General features: G+C 34.7%; 2 protein-coding genes across 2 annotated transcripts; both read right to left on the bottom strand.

Annotated features, from left to right (window-relative positions):
• Nucleotides 1–587: 587 nt before the first annotated feature.
• On the bottom strand, nt 588–2,991 carry LOC125060896 (glutaredoxin-C3-like). Its single transcript, XM_047666010.1, has 3 exons — nt 2,750–2,991; nt 2,443–2,547; nt 588–949 (listed from the first exon to the last, which is right to left on the bottom strand). The coding sequence occupies exons 1-3, from the start codon at nt 2,888–2,890 to the stop codon at nt 851–853; spliced, it is 345 nt and encodes a 114-aa protein (XP_047521966.1). The 5' UTR covers nt 2,891–2,991; the 3' UTR covers nt 588–850.
• A 22,188-nt stretch (nt 2,992–25,179) lies between these two features.
• LOC125060871 (clavesin-2-like) lies at nt 25,180–26,887 on the bottom strand. The gene has a single exon (XM_047665981.1). The coding sequence runs from the start codon at nt 26,797–26,799 to the stop codon at nt 25,813–25,815; it is 987 nt and encodes a 328-aa protein (XP_047521937.1). The 5' UTR covers nt 26,800–26,887; the 3' UTR covers nt 25,180–25,812.
• Nucleotides 26,888–27,113: the final 226 nt, after the last annotated feature.

The raw sequence follows: 27,113 nt of genomic DNA, 5'->3' as shown, positions 1-27,113 counted from the left end.
GCTTCTACCGCTTCGAAGCAAGACGGAAGTCGAAGGTTGACCAATTTGGGAACCGAAACGGGTTGTACACGGAGCATAAATTCCGTTTCGGTTCGACATTTCTTGCCCATACTACTAAGGAATGCAACTCCCTGCTTTTATATGTCTACATCTATCATTATATATAACTGGTACTCAAGACGGTAAAAGGGAAGTGACAGACTCCTGAAACTAGTACTGCAACCTATCTAACACAAACACACTTTGCTATCATGACTGTCAGACAAGAAACTTCAAAATAACAAGCGGGAATTTATCTAGGCATTACATTCCATCAAATGGGATGCAAATGTCTAGTGAAAAAATTGGTGAAAAACTTTGAAAGTTGTTGATAATAAAAAATAGAATTGTGCTCAAATTTATTAAAATAAATAGAAAAATCAACAACGTAAAACGCTGTTATGAGATTGACATTGTACTTTCAACATATTCCCAACAATCCCCCATTGGTTAGTGTCCCCAAGATTTCAATAATTTTATACTATTTACTGCTTTTTTTCTTATCTATGATAAGATAAAGAATTACCATAAATTATTCGATTTTTATTAGAGGCGCTAGTAAATTGGTTAACCGGCAAGCTTACCACGTAACTTTAACATTCGATTTGGATATTATGTTTTGGGTAGTCCCACGATTAGGAAATCAGCTATTACATATTGGTACTACATTGATTTATTTTCATGGTTTGATGACGTCATTAGGGAACTGTGTTAGGAAGCGCTTGCTAATTAACAATCAAGGCAATTACAGAAATCACTATTGGTGTTAAGTGGTAAGCTTGCAGTTAAGTACAAATAATGCCTAAAATGTTTATCCTATAAGCAGAGGCTCCAATTTTCCGGTCTTATACAGTTTGTCGACATCAGATCCACCGCCAACACAGTTTCCATTAATGAATACTTGAGGTACCTGGAAAGACAATCACATCATTATACTGTGAACAATAACGTGAGTCACTAGGCGAAAAAACAATTATGCAAAAGAAAATCAAAACAAACAGGTGTAGGTGTATACTAATAATACGTCCTATGCCATTGAATATATATCTGCTATATGGTTTATTATATGCTATATGATTGTACCACACAGTATGCAATAAACATTATTCGCTAAGTAGATTTTGTAAAGAGTCCAAATTTTTTCACAAATCTTCTTTGTTATATGCATACATATCTAATTAATCTATATAATGAATTTAATTAACAAATAGTAGTGCACGCAAGTTATAATTACAAAATTTACATACAAATAAACATTATAATTATTGTTTGAAAATTAAACAGTAATAATGCCTGTATATAATTATTACAAAAACTAGTATACACCAAGGTTGCTTAAACAATTGTATTTTAAAACAACTTAAATAATTGATACTTGAAATCCTCGATTTCATTCAAATAAAGAAGCTTGTACAATTTAACTGATAAAAACATAAAAAAAGCTGATAAAGAGACCACAGTCACTGTGAGATAAAATTTGTGGTTTTTAATGAGTCTAATGAGGAACCGCAACATTTTTATAACGGAAATATATAATCAGTACATAAAAAAATTGATATTCGTCAAACTTAACAAACAAGGACATTTAAGACATCCTGTTATCAACAAAATAACTCAAAACAAGTCTTACCACACTCAACACTAATATTTCATTATTTTATGCTTACATTTCAAATTTTAATTACAATTTACAAATATGATTTTTATCTTTAAAAATCAGTCAACCACCTAACAGATGTGTTTTTTTACTTTGTTATTTTATATATGTACCTACATCTGTGCGCTCTAATTTCTAATTTTTAATCTTAGTTTTAAATATGTGTTTCTCAGTAAGTGAATTTTGTATGCAATTCTTATGAGAAATAAAGTTATTCTTAAACAAAAAAATTTATTGAATTTTCAGTCTTTAAACAGCTCAGTCTCGAGAGATACATTTTTTAATTATACCAATTATCTGTTAAAATCAAACACTTGTCTATACTTTGTTGTTATTTTAAATCAAAACTACATAAATATGCTAATTACAAATTGGGTATGTATGGTACAATGACATCATCTAATGTTTTAAGGTTAAACACCATAAGTATCAATAACTTAAAAAAACTTTTTTGTCACAAAAAATATGATTTATTATTATAATTGTTTATATGAACTTTAACAAGGATTATATATTCTTTTTATAGCACTAAGATTCCCTTACAATTTACAAAAAAACATAACTAAGTCAATGACTGATATAAATAATGATTAACAATGATACAGAATATCTCAATATAATAAGGAATTAACTGATATTAAATTATCAAAAGGAATTTGATAAAACAAAAGAATTATTAGGTGGAAGTAAAAAGATATATAAAATTCATAATAGTTTCAAAATATAATTGAATAGTAATTACATACCGTTCTGAACCCTGTAATTTGGTACAAATTGTCTTGAATTGCATCTCCATCTTCGCGTTGATCCAGTTCGTAAACCTGGATGGGTTGATTTACTTTTGAGAAAACCTGGAATTGGAAAGGACATTATTTTAAGACCTTTTTTACTTAACATACCAAACACTTTTGAAAAATAGAATCTCTTTTATACATATAGGAATAAACTTGAAGTTTAGTTAATGTTGCGACATACTCAACTATGTATATTTGCATCATTTACAATTATATTGATACCTTACAATAATATAACCGAAGTAAAAAATTAACTTACATTTTTTGCCAGTGTACAATAAGGGCAATAAGATTTCGAGAATACTACGACTTTGTCCTGTGCTACAGCGCTCTTAATAAATTGTTGTATTTCGGCCGCCATGACTGGATTACTAAGAATTTTGCCAGACCGAGAGCCCATTTAAGTAAAACTATGAGTCAACGTTGTATACAATTCCCTGGAAAATATATAAATATAGTGGATATAATAATATTACAACAGAGCGGAAAACTACAAATTTGTGTGCAAACTGCAAAACTCAAGTCGCTGTCAGCTGTCAAGTCTCAGATATCAAAGACAATTAATAAATGTCACGTTAGGACTTAGGTGACTAACTTGGAATAAGGAAAAAATCATGGAGTAACGAAATTAATGGAAAATCTTTGCTATATATAAATTATAACATCCGCCGTAGTTTTGGAAGTTGGAATCGCCCCCTTAATATCGATTCTTTCGTGAATAAATTTCTTCATATTAGCATAAAATAATAAGAACTAATTTGTATATTATTTTTTGATTATCTCCCTATTCATTTTATTTTGTAATACTATTATGTATAAAAATTACTAGGAAGAAATTTTTTGTATTATGCAGCATGTATTGTATAATAAATGCAATGCAAATAGCATTATCTTCAAAATATATATTCAATAATCCTGTTAGTAGTGTTTTAAGATACAGGAAGGTGGCGCTGTAATACAAAAGTTAGTATTGTTTATAAATACTATTTTTCTTCAAGCACAGATGGCAGTATTCGCAAAATACATTCATTGTTCTTCTTGTTGATTCATTTTCGACTACCAAAAAGATAATTCTAAGAATACTTAAATTTAAATACTTATTTCTAATTGATTTAAGGACGAACTTGTCAGCCCCTCGGCAACATTCAACTTTAAAATTTAAAATATTTTTTGTCTTATATACCTCTTCGAAGATACTGAGAGTAAGAAGCTTAAATCAGGCGTACACATATTTTCTTTAATAATTTGTTGTCGTTGTTGTTGACTAATCGGGCTAATCATACCTGAGTTGCACCATCTTTTAAATTTTTAACTTTTTATATACATATTGTGTGTTACATACACAGTTTTATAAAAGTTTATATACAATGTTGTAACTAAGTCTTTATCGACGTAATTATTTATTTGAAATAAAAGGAGAGTCTAAAGGTAAACAAAACATATTATTAGTAACTACATGATTCATGAAGAACAATATTTCCGGTAGGTACATGACATGAACACAAAAGGAACGCATTATACCAACATAATTACAATTGTTAAGCGTAGATCATATCACAGCTTTACGCAATGTGCATTTAATGGGTTGTATCTCGTACATATATATATATATATATATTTTAAATACAATAAATTATAAAATAACACATACGGTGTACTTAAAAACACTAAAAAGATTTCAGTGAAAAATACAAATATGCAACGGACAAAATTCGGATATGTTATCCTATATATTTCATAAATTATTATATATTTCCAATTCTAATAAAACTTTTAAATAGGTCGATTCTGTAGTTTATGAGATATAGGTGTGCACGCATTTCTGGAAACAGAGGTAGGTTTGTGGTGTATTGTTCGAATTACTTTCACAATAGTCCAGTCAAATAAATTGTAAATCACAATTTCGGCACTCACCTTTGCATTTTTGATATATAATATAGTTTTAATTGTAAAAAAAGTGTAGTGGTTTTCGATTAGCCCGGCAAGGTTTAACAAAAATAAAAAATATATTATGTATATACTTATACATATTTTCGAAATTGTTGCGAAACGCTTACAAAATTGGTAGAGCCTAAATTTTTACATAAAAAAGGTTCTTCAACTTTTTTTCTCCACTCAAGTTTACGTTCGTACGTAAATTAAAAAAAATGTCTTAGAATTTTCTTTTTTTGATTGCCTAAAAAAACTAAACATTTATCAAGTATTATATAAATTGTGATTTCTACATTTATTATCGTTATTTTTATTTCATTTATTATTCACATTAGTAGGTTTCCAGTTTAAAAGCAGACGAGTTGAGTTCCTATAATTAACTAACGGCACATTTCAACACGAGTACGGTTATAACTTCCTTTTGGACTTGAAAAGGGAAGTATTTTGTTTGTAATATATTCAGTTATCGTACCATAGTAATGACATTAGTAATTTGAATTCAACTTATTTGTCCTTTTTTTTGTTTTAGTTTAATGTTTTTATCTGTGAAATATGTTTCAGGATGCGTCTATAAAGGTTTTGGTTTCAAATAATTTATACTGTAGTAGAAAACCGGTCAATTGTTTGTGGTATAATCTATGGTTCGCCTAAACAATCATTTTAACACAACCGCTAATCGAATATACGCCTATTTATTAGGTACATTACACAGGTCGACGTGCTTATCAGTCGTGGAGGAAGAAATTCGCGTTTATAACCATAAATTATTCAATCGGAGACAATAATAAGTTCTAAAAAGTTTCTTCCCGCCAAGTCTAAAAAAAATATAGTTACGCTGGAATAGAATTTAAGATGGCCGCCATTGAAAGACGCATGGTAGCAGTGTTCACATTTTTGTCTTACAATCTTATTACATTTAATTAAATTATTGAATTCGAACACCAATATAATATAAACAAGTTTAAACTTCCGTGTTACTTCTCAACGGTTGTTTTCAAATCATTTGCGACCACCTGCTCACATTGTACATTGTACGCTGTATCTATATATAAGCTGTGCTTCTAAAACTGGTTTAACAACAGAGATAACGAATTTCGAATTCATTTGACTCACATGGTAATTGAATTCAAAACAAATTCTGTTAATATTAATTAGCCCTGAAATATTTTTTTTTTGTAATAGGAGGCAAACGGGCTCACCTGATGTTAAGTGATACCGCCGCCCATGTTCACTCTCAATGCCAGATGGCTCTGATGGCCTTTTAAGAATTGGAACACTCTTTTCTTGAGCCCTAAGTCGAATTGGTTCGTTCAGTGGGCAGTTGGTTCATTTAGGTTATTTGCTAGTTTACACATGCGCGAACCCAACCACACAAGTTACATTACCAATAATGAGATTGACAAAGCTTGGTATCAACATTTTTTATGACGGTGACACTTGATTCATGATACAAAAACCAGTACCTTCGCTACTGTGTAAAGGTTGCAAAGGAAGAAAAACAAAAGCACGGCTTTAAAACAAACCTTCTGCCACACACGCCGTCGTCGACCTCGAGGAGGCTCACCTGATGTTAAGTGATGACGCCCATGGACACTCACATTGGCAAAATTCTCGCCTTTAAAGAATTGGTACGCTCTTTTTTTGTTTTAGAACTAATAAATATACAAAGATGATAAAATATTATAAATAAACACATACGGTCTTTACTCCATCTTTGATCTTGTTCGCTTTGGAGTAGAGACTCTTGGGCCGTGAGGTTCAAATCACAGGCGCTGTGATCGCCGGTGACCCCAGAGCTGCCGAGCTGCAGAAATGCTGCCTTGAAAACACTGCCATATGTACCAAACCTTTCATTTTAATATTTTAGTTTTCTATTGAATCTTTTTTTAATTATTATTATTACTTATGTAGGCTTAGAATTTTGTTTACATAATTAATCATACTTTGAGAATCGCTGAACAATTAACGAGTATTATATTACTCAGGTTCACCTGTCGGGAACTGATTAAGGTATAGCTGTATGCTACATTAAAATAATGATTATAACGACAGAATTTTCAATATTAATCTATATATATAAAAGAAAGTCGTGTTTGTTACAACACTTATAACTCGAGATCGGCTGGACCGATGTTAGTTATGTTTTTTTTGATGGATTTTTCTCCACTCCGAATAGCAGAATAAGTAATAAAATATCGGATAAGTTATCGAATAACAATAAATTAATTAATTAATTTTACGAATGCACACGGCATGTGGTGACATTTGTTGACAAAACTACGCATCATTTTACGTCGAATTCGTGTCACTTCAAGAAATTCCGAACTTGAGGTAAATGATGGATGAATGGAGATGCATAACCAGGCTTTGATCTTGATCGATGCAATCGAGCAATAAAACATTTCTCTATTTGCAAAAAAAGTTATCACCTTAATGAAATCCTAAAATAAGTTTAACTAAAGTAACAACGATATTATTATTAAGGCGGAACGAAGTTAGCCGGGTCAGCTAGTTAATAATATAGTTCCTAATGGCTTGAATACTTAGTCTAGTTCCAGGCTGAAAAGGAAACTGCAGCGACACAGGCGCCAAACGAGGTGTATTCGGAGGTGGTAACAAATGTTACACGATTTCAGTACGACCTCTAAATTTCACCAGCATCATCTTGATGGTTGGAGGTCTTCCACAGTCCGCTTCACAAGGCATTTTCTTTTGCGAACTAGCGAACTGTGGAATCGGCTCCTTTCTTCCCTCAGAGATACGACCTCCAAATGTTCAAAATGCGAGCCTACTCCTCCCTCAAAGGCCGGCAACGCATCCACTAAAAATGGGTGTCTATGGGCTGCGTAGACTGCCCTTTTTGGTCGTCCCGCAGGCTCGTTAGCCCTCCTATTATATAAAAAAAAAAAAAAAAGTACAACCGATATAATGTTCACTTAAATGAAACCCTTGGCAATTATAAACAGTAATCATATGCCCCTTGCTACATAATTGTTTTTTTTAATATAACGCGCAAAGGCAAAGGGTTTTTGGATAGTCTCCAAATCAGATTTTAATACATTAAAATATATAGCAGCAGAGTTTCTCTCTTCAGTAAATTTATAGTTAACTATGAAATTATTTAAATTTGCGTGTTGTTTCTTGGTCACGGGTGACAAAACAAAAGGTAAAGCATACGGAATGTTTAAAATTGCTGACATTAAAAGTATTTTACGTTTTATATTTAAATTGTAAAATATATGTACCTTTTAATATGTAAATGAAACGGAAGTCACTGACATACAGTACTACATTGGGAGCCTAAGATACGTGTTTCTTATGACTATGGCAATAAATGATTACTATTTAATTAAACTACTCTAAAAAACTACGTCTTGTCATCTAAATCTTAATATATATATTTCTTGTGTGCGTGTGTATGTGACTGAACTCCTCCTAAACGACTGGACCGATTTTGATGAAATTTTTTGTGTGTGTTCAAGGGGATCTGGGAATGGTTTAGATTCACAAATCAGCCCGCCAGATGTTAAGGGTAGTCCACCCCTAATTTTTATTTTTTTATTTATAGATAAAATTTTATTTTTTATTTTTTTTATGTTACAGAATTAAAAAATACATACAACCCCTAATTTTCATTTACCCCCTATTTTTTTATTATAAATGATATACATGGCAAAACGACGTTTGCCGGATCGGCTAGTATTGTTATAAATTTGCACTTTTACCGTCTTTTGTTTAACACCCACAAACGTCATTACGAAGTAGTTTTCCCTCCAATTACGTATTTTTTTAATATTTACAAACAACCAGTGACAATTAACTATGGTAAAATTTCGAAGTTCGATTTTCAATTATTGATCCAATGACAGACAATATTGAATACCCTTTGAATTAGGAATTTAGATTATCTAAGATCATACTTTAGTATGTCAAGCTCAAACCACTAAAACGCCATCGTGTGTGATAAGATAGACTTGACAATGATAAGGTGTTATAATATTTACGTTTGGACAAATTCTTAATGTATATATTACAGATAGGGTTAAACTGAAAGATTTAACCAGTTTTAGTAAATTTTAACTAGTACGTTTCTATATTTCTTCTCTTCAAGTGCTTTATTTCTAAAGATTGGCTGTTAACAAATTGATATGCTGGGTATTTTGTGCTAGTCCAAACAGTTCCACTTCTTACTTCTACCATCTTGCCTTGAATTTTACCCATCATTATAAGCTGCGACAAGTCGTATCGATGATGACGCATCGTGTCCGAGATACTCATATTTCCATATTTGAACAGTCTGCATAAACTTTCGAGTCGTCCCGATTCGTTGATGGATCCCCTGCCACCATAAGCAGGGTACCCCTGGCTATGTCTCATCACACACAATTTCTGCTATTCAAATATTATAGAATAACCACCTAAACCACCTCGGTTATTACCAATAAGGCAGCAGTGTGTACCTAAGTTACTAAAATATCTGTTTTAAAATATTGTTGTTATGAAAAGTGGAAATGCCTTACTGAACCAAAAAGAAAAGATACGAAAGAAGTTCGATTAGTTAGAATTTTCTTCTTAGAAACACTTAATAGATTTCTACTTCCTAAAAGGTCGTCAACACACTTCCCAGCTATGTAGGTGCGGCGGTTGCCACTAAAATCAGGACAGTAGTCTCCCTTTCCCTTTTTTAGTCATTTAACGGTATTTTATTTTTTACATACTTTAAAATAAATCAGTGGCACTACAACCTTTTAAGATCTGGGCCTCAGATTTCTGTATCAATTTCATTTTAATTTGCGGCTGAAGCTAAAGCATGCAAATACATGTGCCATTCGGTGTCGAGACCCTTGGTCCGTGGGGTCCTAGCGCTATAAGGCTTTTTAAGGAAATAGCAAAAAGATTAGTCGACATCACAGAAGACCGAAGAACTGGCAGCTACCTCGGATAAAGAATTAATAGCTAGAATTCAAAGGGGGAACGCTGCCATTATCTTCGGAACCTTGCCTAAAGGGACTCCTTTTAATAAAATATTTTAGTTATTATATTTTAAGGTTATTTATTGTTTTTAGTTAAGAAAATTGTTAATAATAAAGTTGAAATAAATTTCATGACCATTTGTCAATCTTATAGGCAAGTAAGTGATCAGCCTCCTGTGCCTGACACTTTTACTTTTTGGGTCTAAGGTAAGCCGGTTTCCTCACGATGTTATCCTTCACCAATCACCATTCGAGCGAATGTTAAATGCGCACATAGAAAGAAAGTCCATTGGTGGACAGGGATGAGAGTCGCACTCTGAAGCCAGTATGCCAACACATCTCACACTTTATATTCATTACACTAAAGGTATAATATCTTTAACACGAAACATAGATAATCGAACGAGAACGATCTTGATGAACGAATAAGTATCGCAATACAGCGAGAAAATGCTGCCAGCCTTAAATGTACCTACACTGCCACAGGGACCAAACTTTTAAGTTTTTTTATTATTATTTATTATTACTATGTAGGTTCAGAAAATTTTAAATGCTGTATATATGATTGTTATGTTTAGGTTTTAATAACCAATTATTCATAATTATTATAAACATAAGAATTATATAATTGGGATAATTCTCTCCTCCTCTAATACGTTTTAGCTAGGAGTGTTGAGGAACTATGTAAGGTTTATAGTACGTTTTGGGGGTTGAATTTGTGATTAAATTGAACTAATTTGGGTCTAGTATATAAAATAATATTTTTTTTCAGGTACTACTTATATTATACCTTTACCCATTAATTTCTTAGTATGCCCTTTTCTATCAAAGGCTTGCCTCAAAGCCACTCTCTGCCTTGTGCATGAGCTCCTAACCTGGTCTAGAAATTGTGTTCCTCTTATACCGTAATAAGAAATTATTACGGTATAATAATATTAACAATACAAAGTTAACCCAACACAAAGGCTGATACATAAATGCACAATGAACGTATTTTTATTGTTCGTTAATTCCACGAAAGCGTGCGCAGGCGTCACGTAAACACCTTGAACCAAAATAAAAGGTGAACGTCTCAAAATTTCAAGTTAATCTTATTTAATTTTTAAATAAAACTTTTAACTGATATAAACAATAACCATTTACTTGACGATTTGAATGCCTTTTAGAAATTTTCGATCGCTGACTACGATTGCTTTATTAAATGGAGAAGAAATATACGACAGAGTTAGAGCCTTTCAACTAGGTCTTGTCTTCAAAGTCAAAATAATTTATTCATGTAGGTAACACAATGTACACTTATGAACGTCATAAATATATATATATATATATGAAATCCTTCTAATTTTACAATTACTGCCAGTCCTCAAACCAAGGGCGTAAAACGGAAGAGAAGAACTGGCAATAAACTCTCCGCCACTCTTTTTAATCGCCAAGTTTTCTGTTTTACACAACGTTTGTAAGGAGCTGCAAACATTACACCATGTACCACATGACATCTTAAGTAATGGTGGGAACAACACGCAAATACATAGTCGAAATAACTAAGATCACCGCATACACGAATTCAAGTACTTCAGATAGTCACTTCAGATTTTTGTATCTGCCTTGCGATTCTGAAACTCACTTTTCGAACTCTCACAGTTACAGAATCGCAAGGCTGTTTCGTGATAATTTTTTTCTTAAAAGGTGGTCACCCGTCTGTGCCTGAAATACACCGTCGATCTTTAGATCCATAATTCCGCACGATGTTTTCCTTCACCGTACGAGCGAGTACATAGAAATAATATTCCATTGATTCACTCAGTCGTGTTTCGAACGCATGACCACAGGGTTATGAGGCCCCATACTCAAGCCATTTGGCCAACACTGATCAATTAATTAAAGGAGTATCGCGTAAATCAAAGACAACTATTTTTTAGCCAGAAAGTTTCACCTTCAAGATAAGATTAAATTTTGAAAGAAAACAATTTTTTTGATCACATATCAAGTGTCCCCATATTATGCATTATCATTTAGTGTGTATTTGCTTTTTGAAGTGTTTCACTTATAATGTTTATATGAATAAATAATAAACATTCTACATGAAGTGTGTTTATTAACAGATTGTGTAAATAATTGTGACCAAATCAATTCAACATATTGTATGTCAATATTATATTAATTTGTAAGCATAATCAATCATTTTTATTGCAAACGAAATAATATTATATAATTATTCTTTGGTCGAAATGAGAACGCACTTTTTAAGAATTTATGTACATGTCAATTGTCATGTAGATAAATTGGCGGGAAGTCGCACATGACAGGAAGCGCTGGTAGTTTCTTGTTTCAGAGGCCAAGACACGTTTTGGGTCACAGAGCCAGCGGAGTGAGTCAATTGATCGTACCTTTACTTTTTTTTGTCACTTTATTTTATTTAATTACTAGATGACCCGGTGAACTTCGTATCACCTTTATATATTTGTGTCAAAACATAATATATTTTTTTTAAACGAAGAGATCCAGATCTCATACTACAGCTATGAAAAAGAAATTTCCGAAGGCATCTATAAATATATATGACAACCAAGTTATAAATTTTTATTTCTAAAAAGACATCAAACATTTCCCAGCTGGGAACAGTTTTATTGGAATATTCCATATTTAATTTTTATTTCCTACCGTTTATATACCTTTCCAGAACATCCACATATATTTCAAGATCAAAATTAGCCAAATCGGTCCAGGCATTCTCCATGTTTAGCGAATACAAACAGCAATTCATTTCTATAGATAATATAAGGTATATATAAGGTAATATTCGTATGTAATATATACGAATAGATATACCTAGATAAATATAGATCCATTTATCTTAATTATCATAAAAAGCTTTTTATATATCGTATAATAATATCATAACAATCTATGATATTGTACAATAAATATTAAAATCATATACTGATATTACAGTACGATAAATATGATCGCCTTGTGGTATTATCGATATCGAGATATCTCGTTATTCCGCAAGCCACAATACCAAAACTAACCAACGGGTATATGATACATATGTGGTTTAAATAGATCTATAGTAAGTGTACTAACGGTCTTAATAATGATAATATCGGCGTCTCCTGTTCTGAGAGGCTGTTTCAGCGAGAGGAATCAGTCACCCACGTAGTCCTAGAATGCGAGGCTGTGGCTAAACAACGTGCAGAAATCCTCGGAACAGTGAGGTTGCTCCGTGAAGCCTGCGAAGTGCCCAGGCTTCTGTGCTTTTGGAAGGTGTTAGGATGACTTAGTTAGCCAAGACTTTACGAACAACGGACCTATTGAGCGTTTAAGTGCAGAAACTGAGTCCACAAACCATACCATACCAAACGTATTAGGGAGCGTTCAAGTATTATGTCACGCAATTTTTGGAGATTATTGACCCCATGTTACGCGCCGTAACGTTTTTCTGTACCCAATAGTAAAACGTTTCGTGACCACCCAGTGACTCTTTAAATATCTAAAAGTTACCATTATGTGGTGTAAAGAACTGGAAAGTCGAAAATAATATTAACAATAACGCGTAATTCAATCCCCGCCCCGCATCGTAACGTTTTACAAATAGACGCCCCCCTCCCAAAATTCGTCACGTAATACTTGAACGCTCCCTTACTGCCTCCACACATGATGTTGAGACCCATAATTGTCTTAATATTTGGTCACACCAACGGGTAGGGGATCGACCCCTACTTCTCCTCTTCACTCCATTACAAGTTGAGACTATTCGGTTCTCTCCTGGCAATATGGCCAAAGTAGCTAAGCACCAGTTAGTAAATGATAGTTGACAGTCTTGTGATGATCTTTAGTTGGTTTAGAATGGACGTATTGGTTCTTTATGTAGTCTATGGCATTCACAACATTCTTCTTCAATATCACATCTCAAATGCGTCGATCTTTTTTCGGTCCGCCGCATGAATTGACCAGGACTCTGATCCGTACAGAAATATGGAAAATACCAAAGAGCTAACGAGCCTCTTTAGTATTCAACACGTTTCTGTCTTGCTATTTTACTGAAGGATAAATCAATTAGGATTTAATTGTAATCGTGTTTTTTTTTTAAATCGGTGTTGTATTTTTTGAGTTTATCCGTCGAATGTGCCATGACTGTTATGTTTGTTTTGTATCGATGTTTTCTCTTAATATGTATGTATGGTCACTGTTTTAATTATTGTTGAACAACATGTTGTTCGTTGGCAAATAAGTTGTAAATTTATTCGACGTCCTCGGTGAACAGAAAATCTAGTCAGTAGTTCTTAGGTTCACCCGTTACAAAACCATCTTCCTCTATATGTTATTAGAGTAGAATACTGGAACGATTCTATTACATGAAAGTGAGTAGTCGCAATTCTCAAATCATAAATATTCGAATAGTGGGAAAGTTCAAAGTTCTTAAGTCAGTTTTTAAGTGAGAATCACAACAACATATTGGAATTAGGATGAAGACGTCTGAGGAACCTATCGCAGGGTGGAGTATGGGCCAAATGGCGAGGACCTATCGGAAGTTTCATATCACCGAGGCCAAGATGAATTTCAAGCCGTGAATATAGCGCGGTGCAACCGGTCATACTCGAAAAATTGTTACGCCATGGCTGTGAGAATATTTAATCACCTACCTAAAAATTATAGATCGCTGCCATGTAATGTTTTCAAGGGGAAGGTGATTAGGTTTTTGAAGTCAAGGTGCTTCTATAGCGAGACCGAATATTTTGAACATAAGTTTAGAACATAAATTTAATAACCTATGATATGATATGTACAATAATATAATGATACAAATAATATAAAAACTGACCAATTCATATGACTAATAATGTAAAATGTAAAATTCCTTTAAATACAAATTTGCGCGTGTGGAAGAATATGCGAACTTACGATTGTACCACCTGACACATTTTTATACCATATTCTTGCTATAAATTATTATTATTACGAAACGCCTCAACTATTAATAAAAATTGATATTACAAAATTAAAACAAATTTTAAAAGTTTGGTCCCTGTGGCAGTGTACTTTTTGTGTGGCAGCATTTTCTCGCTGTGTTGCGATACTTATTCGTTGAACGAGGAAAGCACTGTCTGGGGTCACCGGCACTAACCAGGCACCAACTTCAACGTTTACTCCAAAGGGGTCAATCAATCAAAGTTGGAGGAAAGTTATATTTGAGCCGTTGATTTCCTGCTTTGTAATAAATAAAAAAATAGTCTATATTCAAATGCAATACAGTAAAATATAATAAGGATTTAATTAATTTTCGGTTATTATATTTAATACTAGCTCACCCGGCGAACGTTGTTTTGTCAGGTATATTATATCTAGGAAACATTTTTTTAGTTCAATTAAAATAACTATCTACAATAATAAAAAATAGAGGTTGATCGTAGAGGGGCGAAAATTAAGGGTTGTATGCATTTCTTAATGCCACATAATAATAAAAAATAATAAAAATTTGGGATGGACACGCCTTATCACTTATGGGTTTGATAGATAGACAACAGCTGATTCTCAGACTTACTGATTATACATAAAGATTTCATAACAATCGGTCAAGCCGTTTCGGAGGAGTATAGAAACGAACATTGTGACACCTCTGATGGAGTGAAGGTCTCCTCCAAATTCTTCCATTTTCGATTTTCTAATATTTCCCTATATCTTTCCTATCTCTTCCGTCATTTGGGACTAAGATACAAAAACTCATCAACATTGAAGTCGCAATTGGTATTAAAACACCGTTGAGACACTAAAATACGCTAACAGTAACTCTTAACTGCAATTGCCGTGCAAATAGATCGTCACTGATAATTAATCATTGGTGGTCTAACGCTATTTTTAGTACCGGCCCATATATAAATCACTTTTATTACTTAAGATAAGAACACGGTCTATGAACTTGTACTATTAAAATACATATTGAGGATATACTAACTATACTTAATTAGAGGATTAAGCCAAAAGTGTTAATATATAGACGAAGTTCGCGCTTAAGTTTAATGGAAGAAAAACAAAACAACTGCGCATCTGTTATTTGGCGGGAATCATATTTCCTTGCATACCGTTGTAAATAGATCTGTCTCTTTCCATCACAGCGTAATAGATTTGATAGAAAGAGACGAAAGAGTACTTTAGTTTTTTATGAATAAAGAGGTTAGTCTTTATACGTATGCAGAGTAACAAAAGTAATAAGAACCGTTAGTAAAAGGATCCTTCAAAACCGTACAAGTCAGGCGAAATAGTGTTAAATTACATCAAATCGATTCATTACACGTTTTTGGATTAAAATATAAGGTGACTATAGTTCTTCCGTTGCGAGGGACGACGGAAACGAGCCTCGTGACTCACTTGGGGACGTAGGGTTGTCACAACATGTACAATAAGGCACAATACGTAATATAAGTACATACCGACTGTTGCATAAAACATTCGAATATTAAATTGTGCTCCTGCGCAGTCCATTTATGATTCCTTATTCAAATAAATATACATAGTAGTATATACTTTTTGGAGTAAAATTTGTTAATTTTCTTCGTGAAACTTTCTAGAATTCATCCAATACTCTAACTATAAAACTTGGGATAGAATACGACCTGAAAATAAATTATGAGCAGTGTTTGCCTATTGCCTTCAGTGTGCTCATCCCTGAGGTCGTAGGTTCGATCCAAGCCTATTGATTTTTTATGTGCCCATTTAACACTCCCTCGTACGGTGAAGGAAAACATCGTGAAACCGGCATACCTTGAATCCAAAAAGTCAACAAGTGTCAGACACAGAAGGCTGTTCACTGAATCTGAACTCAGACCTAAAATCTAAGGCTCAGACATAAAAGGTTACTAGAGTTACAGGTTTTTGAAATAAAATTATGGTTGTTTATTTTTACATAAATTGACGTTTATGTAAATTTTTATGTAACAGGCAAACGGGCTGGATGCTACACCTGATGTTAAGTGAGATATGCCCATGGACACTCACTTTTAAGAATTGGTACACACTTAAAGGACCCTAAGTCGAACTGGAGTTAGTAACAATTCGGTCTTAGTAAACAAAACAAAAAAAATGGTCTAATACTAAAAAAAATAGTCTATCCGTAATATAGACAAGCAAATCTATATATTATCGCCAGCCCTAGTTAAAACGCTCATTGTACTTTACTAGCCATTGTCTAAAGCGCATCATATGGAGCCATTCGCGATCATAAACAATTTGTAAAACAATAGATAAACGTCAATGTATTCATGGCTTTGGCTAGAAAAGGTTTGGTAAGTTTGATATAGAGGTGAATATTAAATGCCTACTTATCGTCTAAATGCAAATTTTACACACAAGTTTTATTCAGGCGAAAAACAGCTCAAATATAAGGGATATCCTCCAACTTCCATTTTGTTTCCTTTGGAGTAGGCTCTTGGGCCGTGGGGTTCAAGTGCGCTAATTAAACATTTAAGTTGGTGCGTAGATATTAACAGACCCCGATCCGTTGCTTTCCTCGCTCAACGAATAAGTATCGCAATACAGCGTGGAAAAGCCAGCATTTATGGTAGGTACACTGTCAAAACTTATAAAATTTGTTTCAATTTTCTACTTATTTTATTATTATTATTACATTGTACGTTTAATTGTAAATACTGTATATTTGTATGTTGGAAATAAATCGTTTTGTAGTTTTATCCATATAACACGACGAAGAAGGAGTAAAGCTGACCAGATAAAGCAGGGTCGGGTAAATTGATATCTTCTATCCCTGTTTTACCTTAAATCCTCTTAAACTCTACATCCGGTCTGGGCTGAAGCTGTTTAAAATCGATTCTATAGTCTATGAGTTGACAAGTCTACTTTCTGACACACTTCTCTGTATTTCCGTCTCTGCCTGTTTCACGATTCGAACACCGTACGACCGAGTGTTAAATGCGCTCATAGAAAGTCCATTGGTGCACAGCCGGGGCTCGAACCTATGATCAGCCTTGCGATTCTGTAACTCTCTTTTCGAACTCACACAGCGGTTTTCACAGCGGCGGTCGCGCTCAAATCAGTGGTAAAGCAGTCATTTTACGATTTGGCATTCTGATGAACAATAAACTACGAGCTCCCTCCATATCCGCTGCCGATATGCCGCTGTGAAAACCGTTGTGTGAGTTCGAAAAGTGAGTTACAGAATCGCAAGGAAGGGATGAGAATCGTACGAACAAGGGCTACACTGCTCAATAACGTCAAAATAAATGCCTAAATATGGTTAGGGGAAACGAGTATTGCTTAGGGGGAAAATACATTCTTATCTGCCAGAGATAACACAGTTTTATCTGTTCTGTAGTTTTTCATACAATCGATACAAAGCGATAACCCTTATCTTATGTACGTTACATAAATGTTTAGGAAATACTAATCATGCTAATAGTGTAAAAGGGAAACCATAGTTTCAAGTAGTAGTTTTGGCTCTCCCCCCTGGACCGCGGAAGCGTTTAGACGTGTGCATTCTATTTGTTTTATAACTTAAAAATCAAATTAAAAATAAATTCCGTGCGAATAAATTAAGGTGTGTACCAGGAGCGCATGAGTTGCGTTGCAGTAAGTGCATCTGTGCGAACGGGACAACACTTGTGAGACAGCTTAAGTTGTACGCTCCGTCTGCGCGCATCATCGATACGCAAGCTTTGTAAGTTGCCGTAATTCATAAGCGATAGCGGGTAGCGGAAATTTATAGGGGGCTGGTCCAAGTTTATTTTTTTCGTGTACTCTGGTGTCATCTTTTGTCAGAAATATGCCTCTTAAGCGCACACCTCCCAGCACCCCCACTCCCGAAGACTTAAAGGAAGCTAGGTTGAACGCGCCGAAAGCTTCTTTCTCGGGCTCCGCGCCAGATTTATCTAATGAGGAGCGAAGCAATGTAACTATGAGGCGCAAGCAGGATGAGTCCTATATTAAAAAATTCATAACCGAAATTAAGGATATGCTTGCTAAAGCAAACTCTCAAAATGAAAGTAAATTCACCTCCTTGCAATCCTCCATGAGAGAAATCTTGACACAAAATACAGAAATAAAAGACTCCATTGCTTTTGTCTCTAAGCAGTACGAAGATATGAAAGCTAAATACGAGAAGTTGGAAAAACAGAGGAATGAAGATCGTCTGTATATTGATCAGCTTGAAAAGAAAATCGAGTCGCTGGAACGAACGTCTGCCTCAACTAAACTTGAACTAAGAAATATTCCTAAGATTACCGGTGAAAATAAGGATAGTTTATGTAAAATTGCTTCAAAAGCTGCAGATGTTATTGATTTTCCCATACAGAAACAGGATATTAAGGATATTTATCGTACAAAAAGTAAAACTGGACATGGAGCAATTATTGTGGAATTGGGCAGCGTTATATTGAAAGATGGTATTATTGAAAAGGCACGCAAATTTAACAAAATGAATTCTGCTAACAAATTGAACACGGCACACTTAAGTTTGGAAGGACCAGCAAAGCCATTTTTTATTTCAGAATGTCTATCACCCTGCGGAAAACGATTAAATTATCTGGCTCGTGCATTTGCTCAGGAAAATGGATATAAATTCTGCTGGACCTCATTTGGAAGAACCTACCTGAGACAAGATGAAGGTAAACGGCATATTAGAATTGATAGTGAGGGTGATTTAAATAAACTTCGTCTAAAACAATGACTTTTTGAGGCCCCCAGGAAACTCCGCCGGCCTACGATAACTTTCCTGTTTGTGAAAATCCGGCACTTAATTATTGTTTTTATAGATATTATTTTATTTTTTTATATATTATATTATTGTTTTACTTTATATACATACTTATACTCTGTTCATTGTATTGTATTTTACATAACTAAAAAATTATACATTCTTAGTCTAGTGATCATGTTGAAATCGAGATCTTATCTTTGTAAAAATGTCAGCATTTCTCAGACACGAGTAGCTGCGACAAAAAGCTTAATATTTTACAAATGGCTAGATTTATTGATAATATAAATAATGATATTGATAATATAACAGTGGCAACTGCCTACAGTTGTGATATAAATAATTGTAATGATTTAGTTAAAAAATCAGGAAACTCCCTAAAAATTATAACACAAAATATCCGTAGCGTTTACAAAAATATTGATGCATTCTTGGCCCATATAGCTCGTCTGTACTTTGATCCAGATATAATAATTTTAACTGAATGCTGGTTAAACGATAATAAACCCATACCCAGTCTCAAGGATTATAATTCTTATTTCACAAAAAAATGCTTAAATCAAAATGACGGTATTATAATTTATGCTAAACAAAATATAAATTGCGAAATTGAAGAACCTAATCCTAAAGATGCTAACTTTCTGCTAGCTAAAATAGTACCAGATATTGTACTTTTAGCTATTTATAGATCACCATCCTTTTACTACACTGAGCGCTTTTTGAATGCTTTGAATGATATTGTTAAATCTATAAAATCTAAGAATATATTTTTAATAGGTGATATAAATATCGATATAAAACCTGGAAACGGTGACAGAAACAGTAACTCTTACTTAAATTTAACCAGCGAATTGGGTTTTCTGCCAGGCCACACATATCCAACACGATTAAGCAATTGTCTCGATCATGTAATGGTTAAAACTGTTTTACAAACTAGTGTTATAGTTATAAATTCCACCGTAACTGATCACGACTCTATTCTAATAAATCTATCCCTTAACAGTAAACGGACTAATACTCAGTGCCCTTCCATTGTTGAAAGAGTAAATTTTAGTGAAGCTATAAAATATGTTGAATTGGCTGATTTTACTTTTATGACTAACAAGCAAGACGCCGAGTCTGCTGCGACTCGATTTGTTGAAATTCTGTCATCTGCTATTAAAGCTAACACTGAAAAAGTCCGTGTACCCAGGCGCAAAAAATCTCTTAAGCCCTGGATGACTCCGGGCCTACTTCGCTGTATCCGTCACCGGGATAAACTGCATCTTAATTTAAAAAGGGACCCCCAAAATGAAATTCTTAAAATAACCTATAAAAGGTACAGGAATTTTTGTTGCTCATTACTTAGAAAATTGAAGCGCGAACACGATAAATTCTTATTAAAAAGTGCAAAATCAAATAAAGAAACCTGGGCTGCAATAAAATATGTCACCGATAGTTCAAGTAAAAAATCTTCTGCCGATGAGTTAATTAGGAATTGTAACGCATTGGATGCGGTTGAGGACATAAATAGTTATTTTTCTAATGTTGGTAGAGAGCTAACTGAAAAACTTACAGGGTGTAAGTATAACTACATATGTACAAGATCTAATTGCTTGACTAACTCCTTCGTACTAATGCCACCAGATGAGGTTGAGGTGGAATCTCTCATCTTAAGCTTAAAAAATGATTGTGCCACTGGTTGGGACTCTATACCAGCTCGATTTCTAAAAATGGTAAGACATGTCATTGTATCGCCGCTTACTATCTTGTTTCAGACATGTTTTAGGGAAGGCTGCTTTCCAAAAGTCTTTAAAAGGTCTCTCATTACTCCTGTTCACAAGGGTGGGGCACGGGATTGTGTTGCAAACTACAGACCGATTTCTGTGCTTACAGCACTATCAAAAATCCTAGAAAAGATGCTTAACGTGAGGTTAATACAGTTTTTAAATCGGTACAATATTCTGTCCAGCTCACAATTTGGTTTCAGAATGGGTATGTCAACAGAAGACGCTGTGGGTAGCTTGATTGAGTTTGTCACAGAAAAACTTGACAGGAAACAAAAGTGCCTTGGTGTCTTCCTCGATCTTGCCAAGGCATTTGATACCGTCTCAATACCTATACTTGTGGACAAATTGGAGCGAATTGGAATAAGAGACTCAGCCCTGCTTATTTTTAAAGATTTCCTTAGTGGTCGGGTGCAAAGGGTTAAGATTAATAATTATATTAGTTCCGACGCAAATGTAACCTTTGGAGTTCCGCAGGGCAGTATTCTTGGTCCAAGTCTTTTTCTTATTTACATAAACGACCTATGTAATATGTCCCTAACTAGTTGCAGGTTGTTTACCTATGCCGATGATACGGCTATAGTTTTTTATGGGGACACCTGGACCGAGATACAAAATATTGCCGAAAGCGGACTGCAGAAGGTGGCTAGATGGCTCAGGGAAAATTTACTTACTTTAAATATTTCTAAAACTTCGTATATTCAGTTCCAAACTATTAATTCCCATATGACTGATATTAATCTTAAAATACACATATGTGTCTCTGAGCGCAATTGTACTTGCATTAATATAACAAAATCCAATACCATTAAATACCTCGGTATCGAATTAGATAATAAATTGAGCTGGCTTCCTCACATTGAGATTATAACGGCACGCACGCGAAAACTAATCTGGACATTCAAAAAATTACGTTATGCCGCGGAATTTGAACTACTCCGCACTGTTTACTTTGCCTTAGTAAAATCGGTTATTGGATACTGCGTGAGCGTGTGGGGTGGAGCGTGCAAGTCACATCTAATTCAGCTTGAAAGAGCCCACAGATCTTTACTAAAAGTAATGACTTTCAAACCCTACAGATTTTCAACCACACTTTTATATAAACAGTGTGAGCTCCTCAGTGTTAGACAGTTATTCGTCTTTAATATAATAGCCAAACAACATGTCCATACCCCTTATAACCCAGAGGTTTGCAGTAACAAACGCTGTATACCAAATGTACTCCCCACAGCAAAATTCCGTACTACCTTCGCAAGGCGACAACGAGCATATCTCTCAGTCTTTCTATATAATAAAATAAACAAAAAATTAAATTTCTACCCTCTTTCACTACATGACTGCAAATCAATTGTTAAGACTTGGCTTTTGTCCTTAAATTATGAGGAAACAGAAGATCTATTTAACTAACATGCTATAATAATATTTTAGTTATTTTGATTCATTAATTATGTGTATAATTTATATATTTATACTAGTGTTACATATACCCATATGTAAAATGTATAATTATGTATATTTATGTATTATGTATATTTATGTATTTTAGTATTTTATGTGTATGTACCTATTTTATTACCTATTATATTCATTGTAATTTATACTGAAACATTTTTTTTTTTTTTTTAATATATGTTATTTTTGTTTAAGTATATTATGTGTAAGAAGATAATTAGATGTAATATCTGGAATTTACAAATGTCTATAAAAAGTATTGTCTTGTAAAAATTTTGAATAAGCTCTCTTGACACTTGTTACGAATTATATTGGGAGAAGCCACTGACTCCTGAGATACAGGCACTAAAGCCTAGTTTAGGTGTCAGAGTCTTCATAGGATTTCTGTAATTACAAATATGTCAATAAAGATTATTATTATTATTATTATTATTATTATTATTATTATTATTATAGTTACTATTAGGATGATTAGCAAGAAATGTGCAATTAATGCCTAAACCAGGAAATCGAAGGATTTAGCTAACGCAAAAACCATTTGAAATACCTTAATTCCTAATAAATCCAGTTTTCCTACAACTGAGTGTTAACATCACTATACAGTTATTGAGATTTGTAGATATTATTTAATGGAACATATTGAACACTTTAAAAGCGATTTTTGTTTAGTTTTTTGTAATTTTAATTTTTTGACGTGATAACGTCTTTAAAATCGTTTTAGTCGGGTGACATGTTCAGAAACTTGTGTCACACCAAAACCTCACGAGCGCGATCGCAGGTATAACGAGAGAGAGACGGACCGATCTCCCGTCTCATCTCGAGCGCTGCCAGTCATTCCGTGAATGTATGAAGAAAAATGTATATCATAGTCGAATAAGTAAACTTGTCATTTTACACCCGAAATTTATCATCAAAAGTGTGAATAAAACGATAGATGTAATTTAAAATTTGAAAAAATTGTTATCTTCATTAATTCCTTACTTCCCAAAAACTTATATCACCAATAAGACGTTATCACGTAAACATCTCGATCGTATACCTACTTTACAAACAACCAATATTTTTTTTGATTAGTAATTGTCTTTTTTTTAAATAATTGTTTTGATTGATATTTGTATGACCTCTAAATGTATGTCATGTTTGCCTTTAAGTGCTTGTCACATTAAAAATTGTATTTTGAGTTAGTTTATACCAATGTATCAGTGTGCCAAACGTTGGCAAGCTCTATCAATAAAAAAAAAAGACAACAGCCTTGCGATTCTGTAACTCACTTTTCGAACTCACACAGCTTAAGGAGCATAAGGAGGGAGCTTGTAGTTTATTGCTCATCAGAATGCTTAATCGTAAAATGACTGCTTTACGACTGATTTGAGCGCGATCGCCACTGCGAAAACCACTGTGTGAGTTCGAAAAGTGAGTTACAGAATCGCCAGGCTGTATGGAAAGGACCAAGGGGAAGAAGGAGAAGAGGGCACCGCATAAAAAGGTGGATAGAAGAAATAGAAGCGGTAGCAGGAATGGAGAAAGAGAGCAATTGACAGAGTCAGTTGGAAAAAGCTGGAGGAGGCCTTTACCCGTGAAGGGGTTCCGGTCGACGGTACTGAAAGTAGCTAGGATATATAAGCCAAATTTCAACAAACAATTTCATTACACATCGAGGCAGATTACGAAATTCCACCCGTATCACCTCGACGTCACCACAACTGACGGTTGGCGCGTACCACCATCATGTGGATGCCCACTGATGTATTATTTCCAATTCTTAGGGTCCTTCAAGAAAAGAGCGTACAAATTCTTAAAAGGCCGGTAACGCCTCTGGCAATGAGTTTCTATGGATATCACTTAACAACTAGTGAGCCTCCTGCCCGTTTGTCTTCTGTTTAAAAAAAATATGTATATTATAAGCAAGAGCGTGAGACCTTTGCTCTCTCTGTGTTATAGGCATTTTAATTAAGCCATTTTTCTACAGGAAATTAAACACTGTATAGTCTAAGCCTCAACAGATATATTCTTACATATTATTCAAACCAGGCGCTTCCGTTGTATAGACGCAATAGGTAGGTACAAAAACAAGCGAAGGAATTTTTAAAAAGGGTTTGTCAATAAATATAAAATACTAGCTGGCCTGGCGAACATCGTACCGCCTAACAGTCGATTCTTTATTTTATTAAATACTTATTCTGCTATTCGGAACAATAGTAAAATAAAAAAAAAAGTTGATAAGACAACAAATACATTATGTCAAAAAATAAAAATTTACCTTCCCGGAACCCCTCCACTAACACTTGAACTTTATGATATAGTATTAAAGTTCAAATTGACTTTTAAGTACTATTACGAATATTATGTATGGGAATATAGAAAAGTGTTGTTTTAAAACTTTTTCACTCAATTTTTTTAATTTTTCTCTCCGTAAGAACCATCCTCGTACTTCAAAGAATATTATAAAAAAAGAATTGGCCAAATCGGTCAAGCCGTTTTCATGTTATATCGTAACAACGGAAAACGGGTTTCATTTTTATATATATAGATTACAAAATTAGTGATTCATAGAAGAGTTTTAAGTGTCTTATATTAATAAAATGACCTATATTATTGAAAAGGTCAAACAATCTTGCTAAAACACCCGAAATCCACGCCCACGTGGAAGAATCATCTTAATTTTTATCCTCAATTTTGCGAAAGTTTTGTTTCATGTTTCTTTATTACACTTAATCGATTAACCAGTTTTATGTTTTACATACCATGAGTATATCGATTTTTATTTAACCTATCAACGCTTTAAAAACACGTACTAACATTAATGGCTTGAGACAGCCATTTTGAAATATTACGAAATCTATACCAATAAAATTCAGAGTACAGTTAAAAAGTTTATTGCTTCAATATTAACAATAAGACATCACAATGAGTATCTTGGGTATACAAAGATAATAGGAAACAATTTGGCTCGTTTTGACAGCCCTATTAAATTCTACGGACTACAATGGACGGGAAGTCTATGAGAGAGCTTCGATACCAACCAACGGACAAAATCTAATACTGTCAATCATGTACTCCATATGACTATTCCATAACTTATAATAATAAATGCGAAAGCCTCACAACATAAGCATGCTATCAAACATGAGATTGTCACCGATTAGCGCATAAATAAATAGATCTTAAACTATCTATCTTAGAGTTCATATAGACGCACACACGAGGCGTATTGAGAGCTCGTAACCGTTAGCTGCACAGGGATGAGTCCATGTACAGACTATTTCGCTTGACTCACATCTTTAACGACCGTGAAGCGACGCCAATAATTAATTTGAACACGTCAAGTAATCGCACAATACCGAATATAAGCATAAAAACATCCTCTTAATAGCTAAACTCGTTAAATATAACACTTCATATCACAAAAGGCACGCGTAGCACCAATATGGGGCGACACGCCCCAATGCACAACTGTCCACTGGAACCAAGTAGTGATGCGATCTTTGTGTGATCAATCTTTATCGCGTAGTAATTCTGACTTTGCACTTTTTTCATTGCCGTTTGAAAAGTTCCCATTGTCCTTTTGCTTATACGCTTTGTCCACTTTTGCCGCTGGAAGTTCTTTATCTTTAGCCACCTTCGTCGACACTTGAGCAGGTGGCGTGTCTATGTTCTCGAATCTGCAGAATTGTTGCAACCATACCTCCGAGTTGTAGGAAGGTCCTTCACCTCCCAATTCCGCTGGGAGTATATCCAGCGGTAAAGAGTCGTGCAGAGTCGACAAATTGTTGCCATGAAGCACTATCCGTTCTCTCGTCTTTGCTTTCAGGTAAGGTTTCACAACGGCCAATGCGGTCTCCACGTACCAAGGCTGTCCGATAAAATGGATACTTTTGAAGCGCACCGGCAGGCAGTCCTGAAGACAATCAATCATCATTTTCAGAGTCTTTGCTTGTAAACTACACGATTGTTTGAATGTAAACTCGGTCCAATCAACAATCATAACGTATCCGTTTGCTTGGTTTTGTGTCTCGACAAGAGTGCGTTCCAATGTTAGTAACAGCGCCCTAAAAACGGACACTAACGGACAAGCGTGGGGTGTCCAGTTCGAGGCAAACATAAGTAGAACACAGCGCCCCCTCCGGTCACGTTGTGCAAGCACGCCTGGTAGGCCGTCGGCGAGGGCTCGGAGCACGCCCCCGTCCGCCGGCGCCCACAGTTCAGGGTGCTCCCGACGATATTGATGGTAACGGACTAGTAACTCGAAACTCTGCTGAACGTCGAACTTGCTGGCATAGAGGAACCGCCGCAAAAAGTGGTCGTCTTGGCATCGGCTTTTATCGCGCAACGCGAGGTTAAGGCTCGAGTCGACGGCTTCTTTGAGGCCGTCAAGGGCGCGTTGTCTGTCTCCGTCGGTGAGTCTTTTCCTGGATACGTCACAGAGACGCTCGTTCTGCATTTGGTGCACCCTCCAATCGAATTCGGCGTACTCGTTCATGTCTGGTGTGAGTCATGCGGCCTTTCACTAGCATGGGTTGCGCGCGCGCCGCGTGAAGCTCGGGGCCGACTGTGCGCCGCGCGGGGCGAGCGCCGCCGCCATTGCTAGGCGTTCATTAAACCGAACTGTGTTTCGTTCACACCTACTTGCACGGGCAGTACTTGTAAGATAGCGACTGGTACTAGTTTTATCAGCTGTCGATATGTCAAAATTTGTCCTCGATAAATGAACGTGTGGCATGATTTAGGTATTTTCACGCTGTTTATCAGTCTAATATATTACTGCTATTTCAGGATAAAATAACCACAGACCAT

This window comes from Pieris napi, chromosome 22 (genome assembly GCF_905475465.1).
Source record: "Pieris napi chromosome 22, ilPieNapi1.2, whole genome shotgun sequence".
In the NCBI taxonomy this organism is placed as follows: Eukaryota; Metazoa; Arthropoda; class Insecta; order Lepidoptera; family Pieridae; genus Pieris; species Pieris napi.
The sequence above is the reverse complement of the archived record's forward strand: the minus strand, read 5'-3'. Positions and strand labels throughout refer to the sequence as shown.

Coding starts and splice junctions, on each gene's coding strand:
- LOC125060871 (XM_047665981.1), bottom strand. CDS start 26,799: ATGAACGAGTACGCCGAATTCGATTGGAGGGTGCACCAAATGCAGAAC.
- LOC125060896 (XM_047666010.1), bottom strand. CDS start 2,890: ATGGGCTCTCGGTCTGGCAAAATTCTTAGTAATCCAGTCATGGCGGCC. Junction 2,548..2,749: donor ATTGTACACTGGCAAAAAAT/GTAAGTTAATTT, acceptor TTCCAATTCCAG/GTTTTCTCAAAAGTAAATCA. Junction 950..2,442: donor AAATTACAGGGTTCAGAACG/GTATGTAATTAC, acceptor TTGTCTTTCCAG/GTACCTCAAGTATTCATTAA.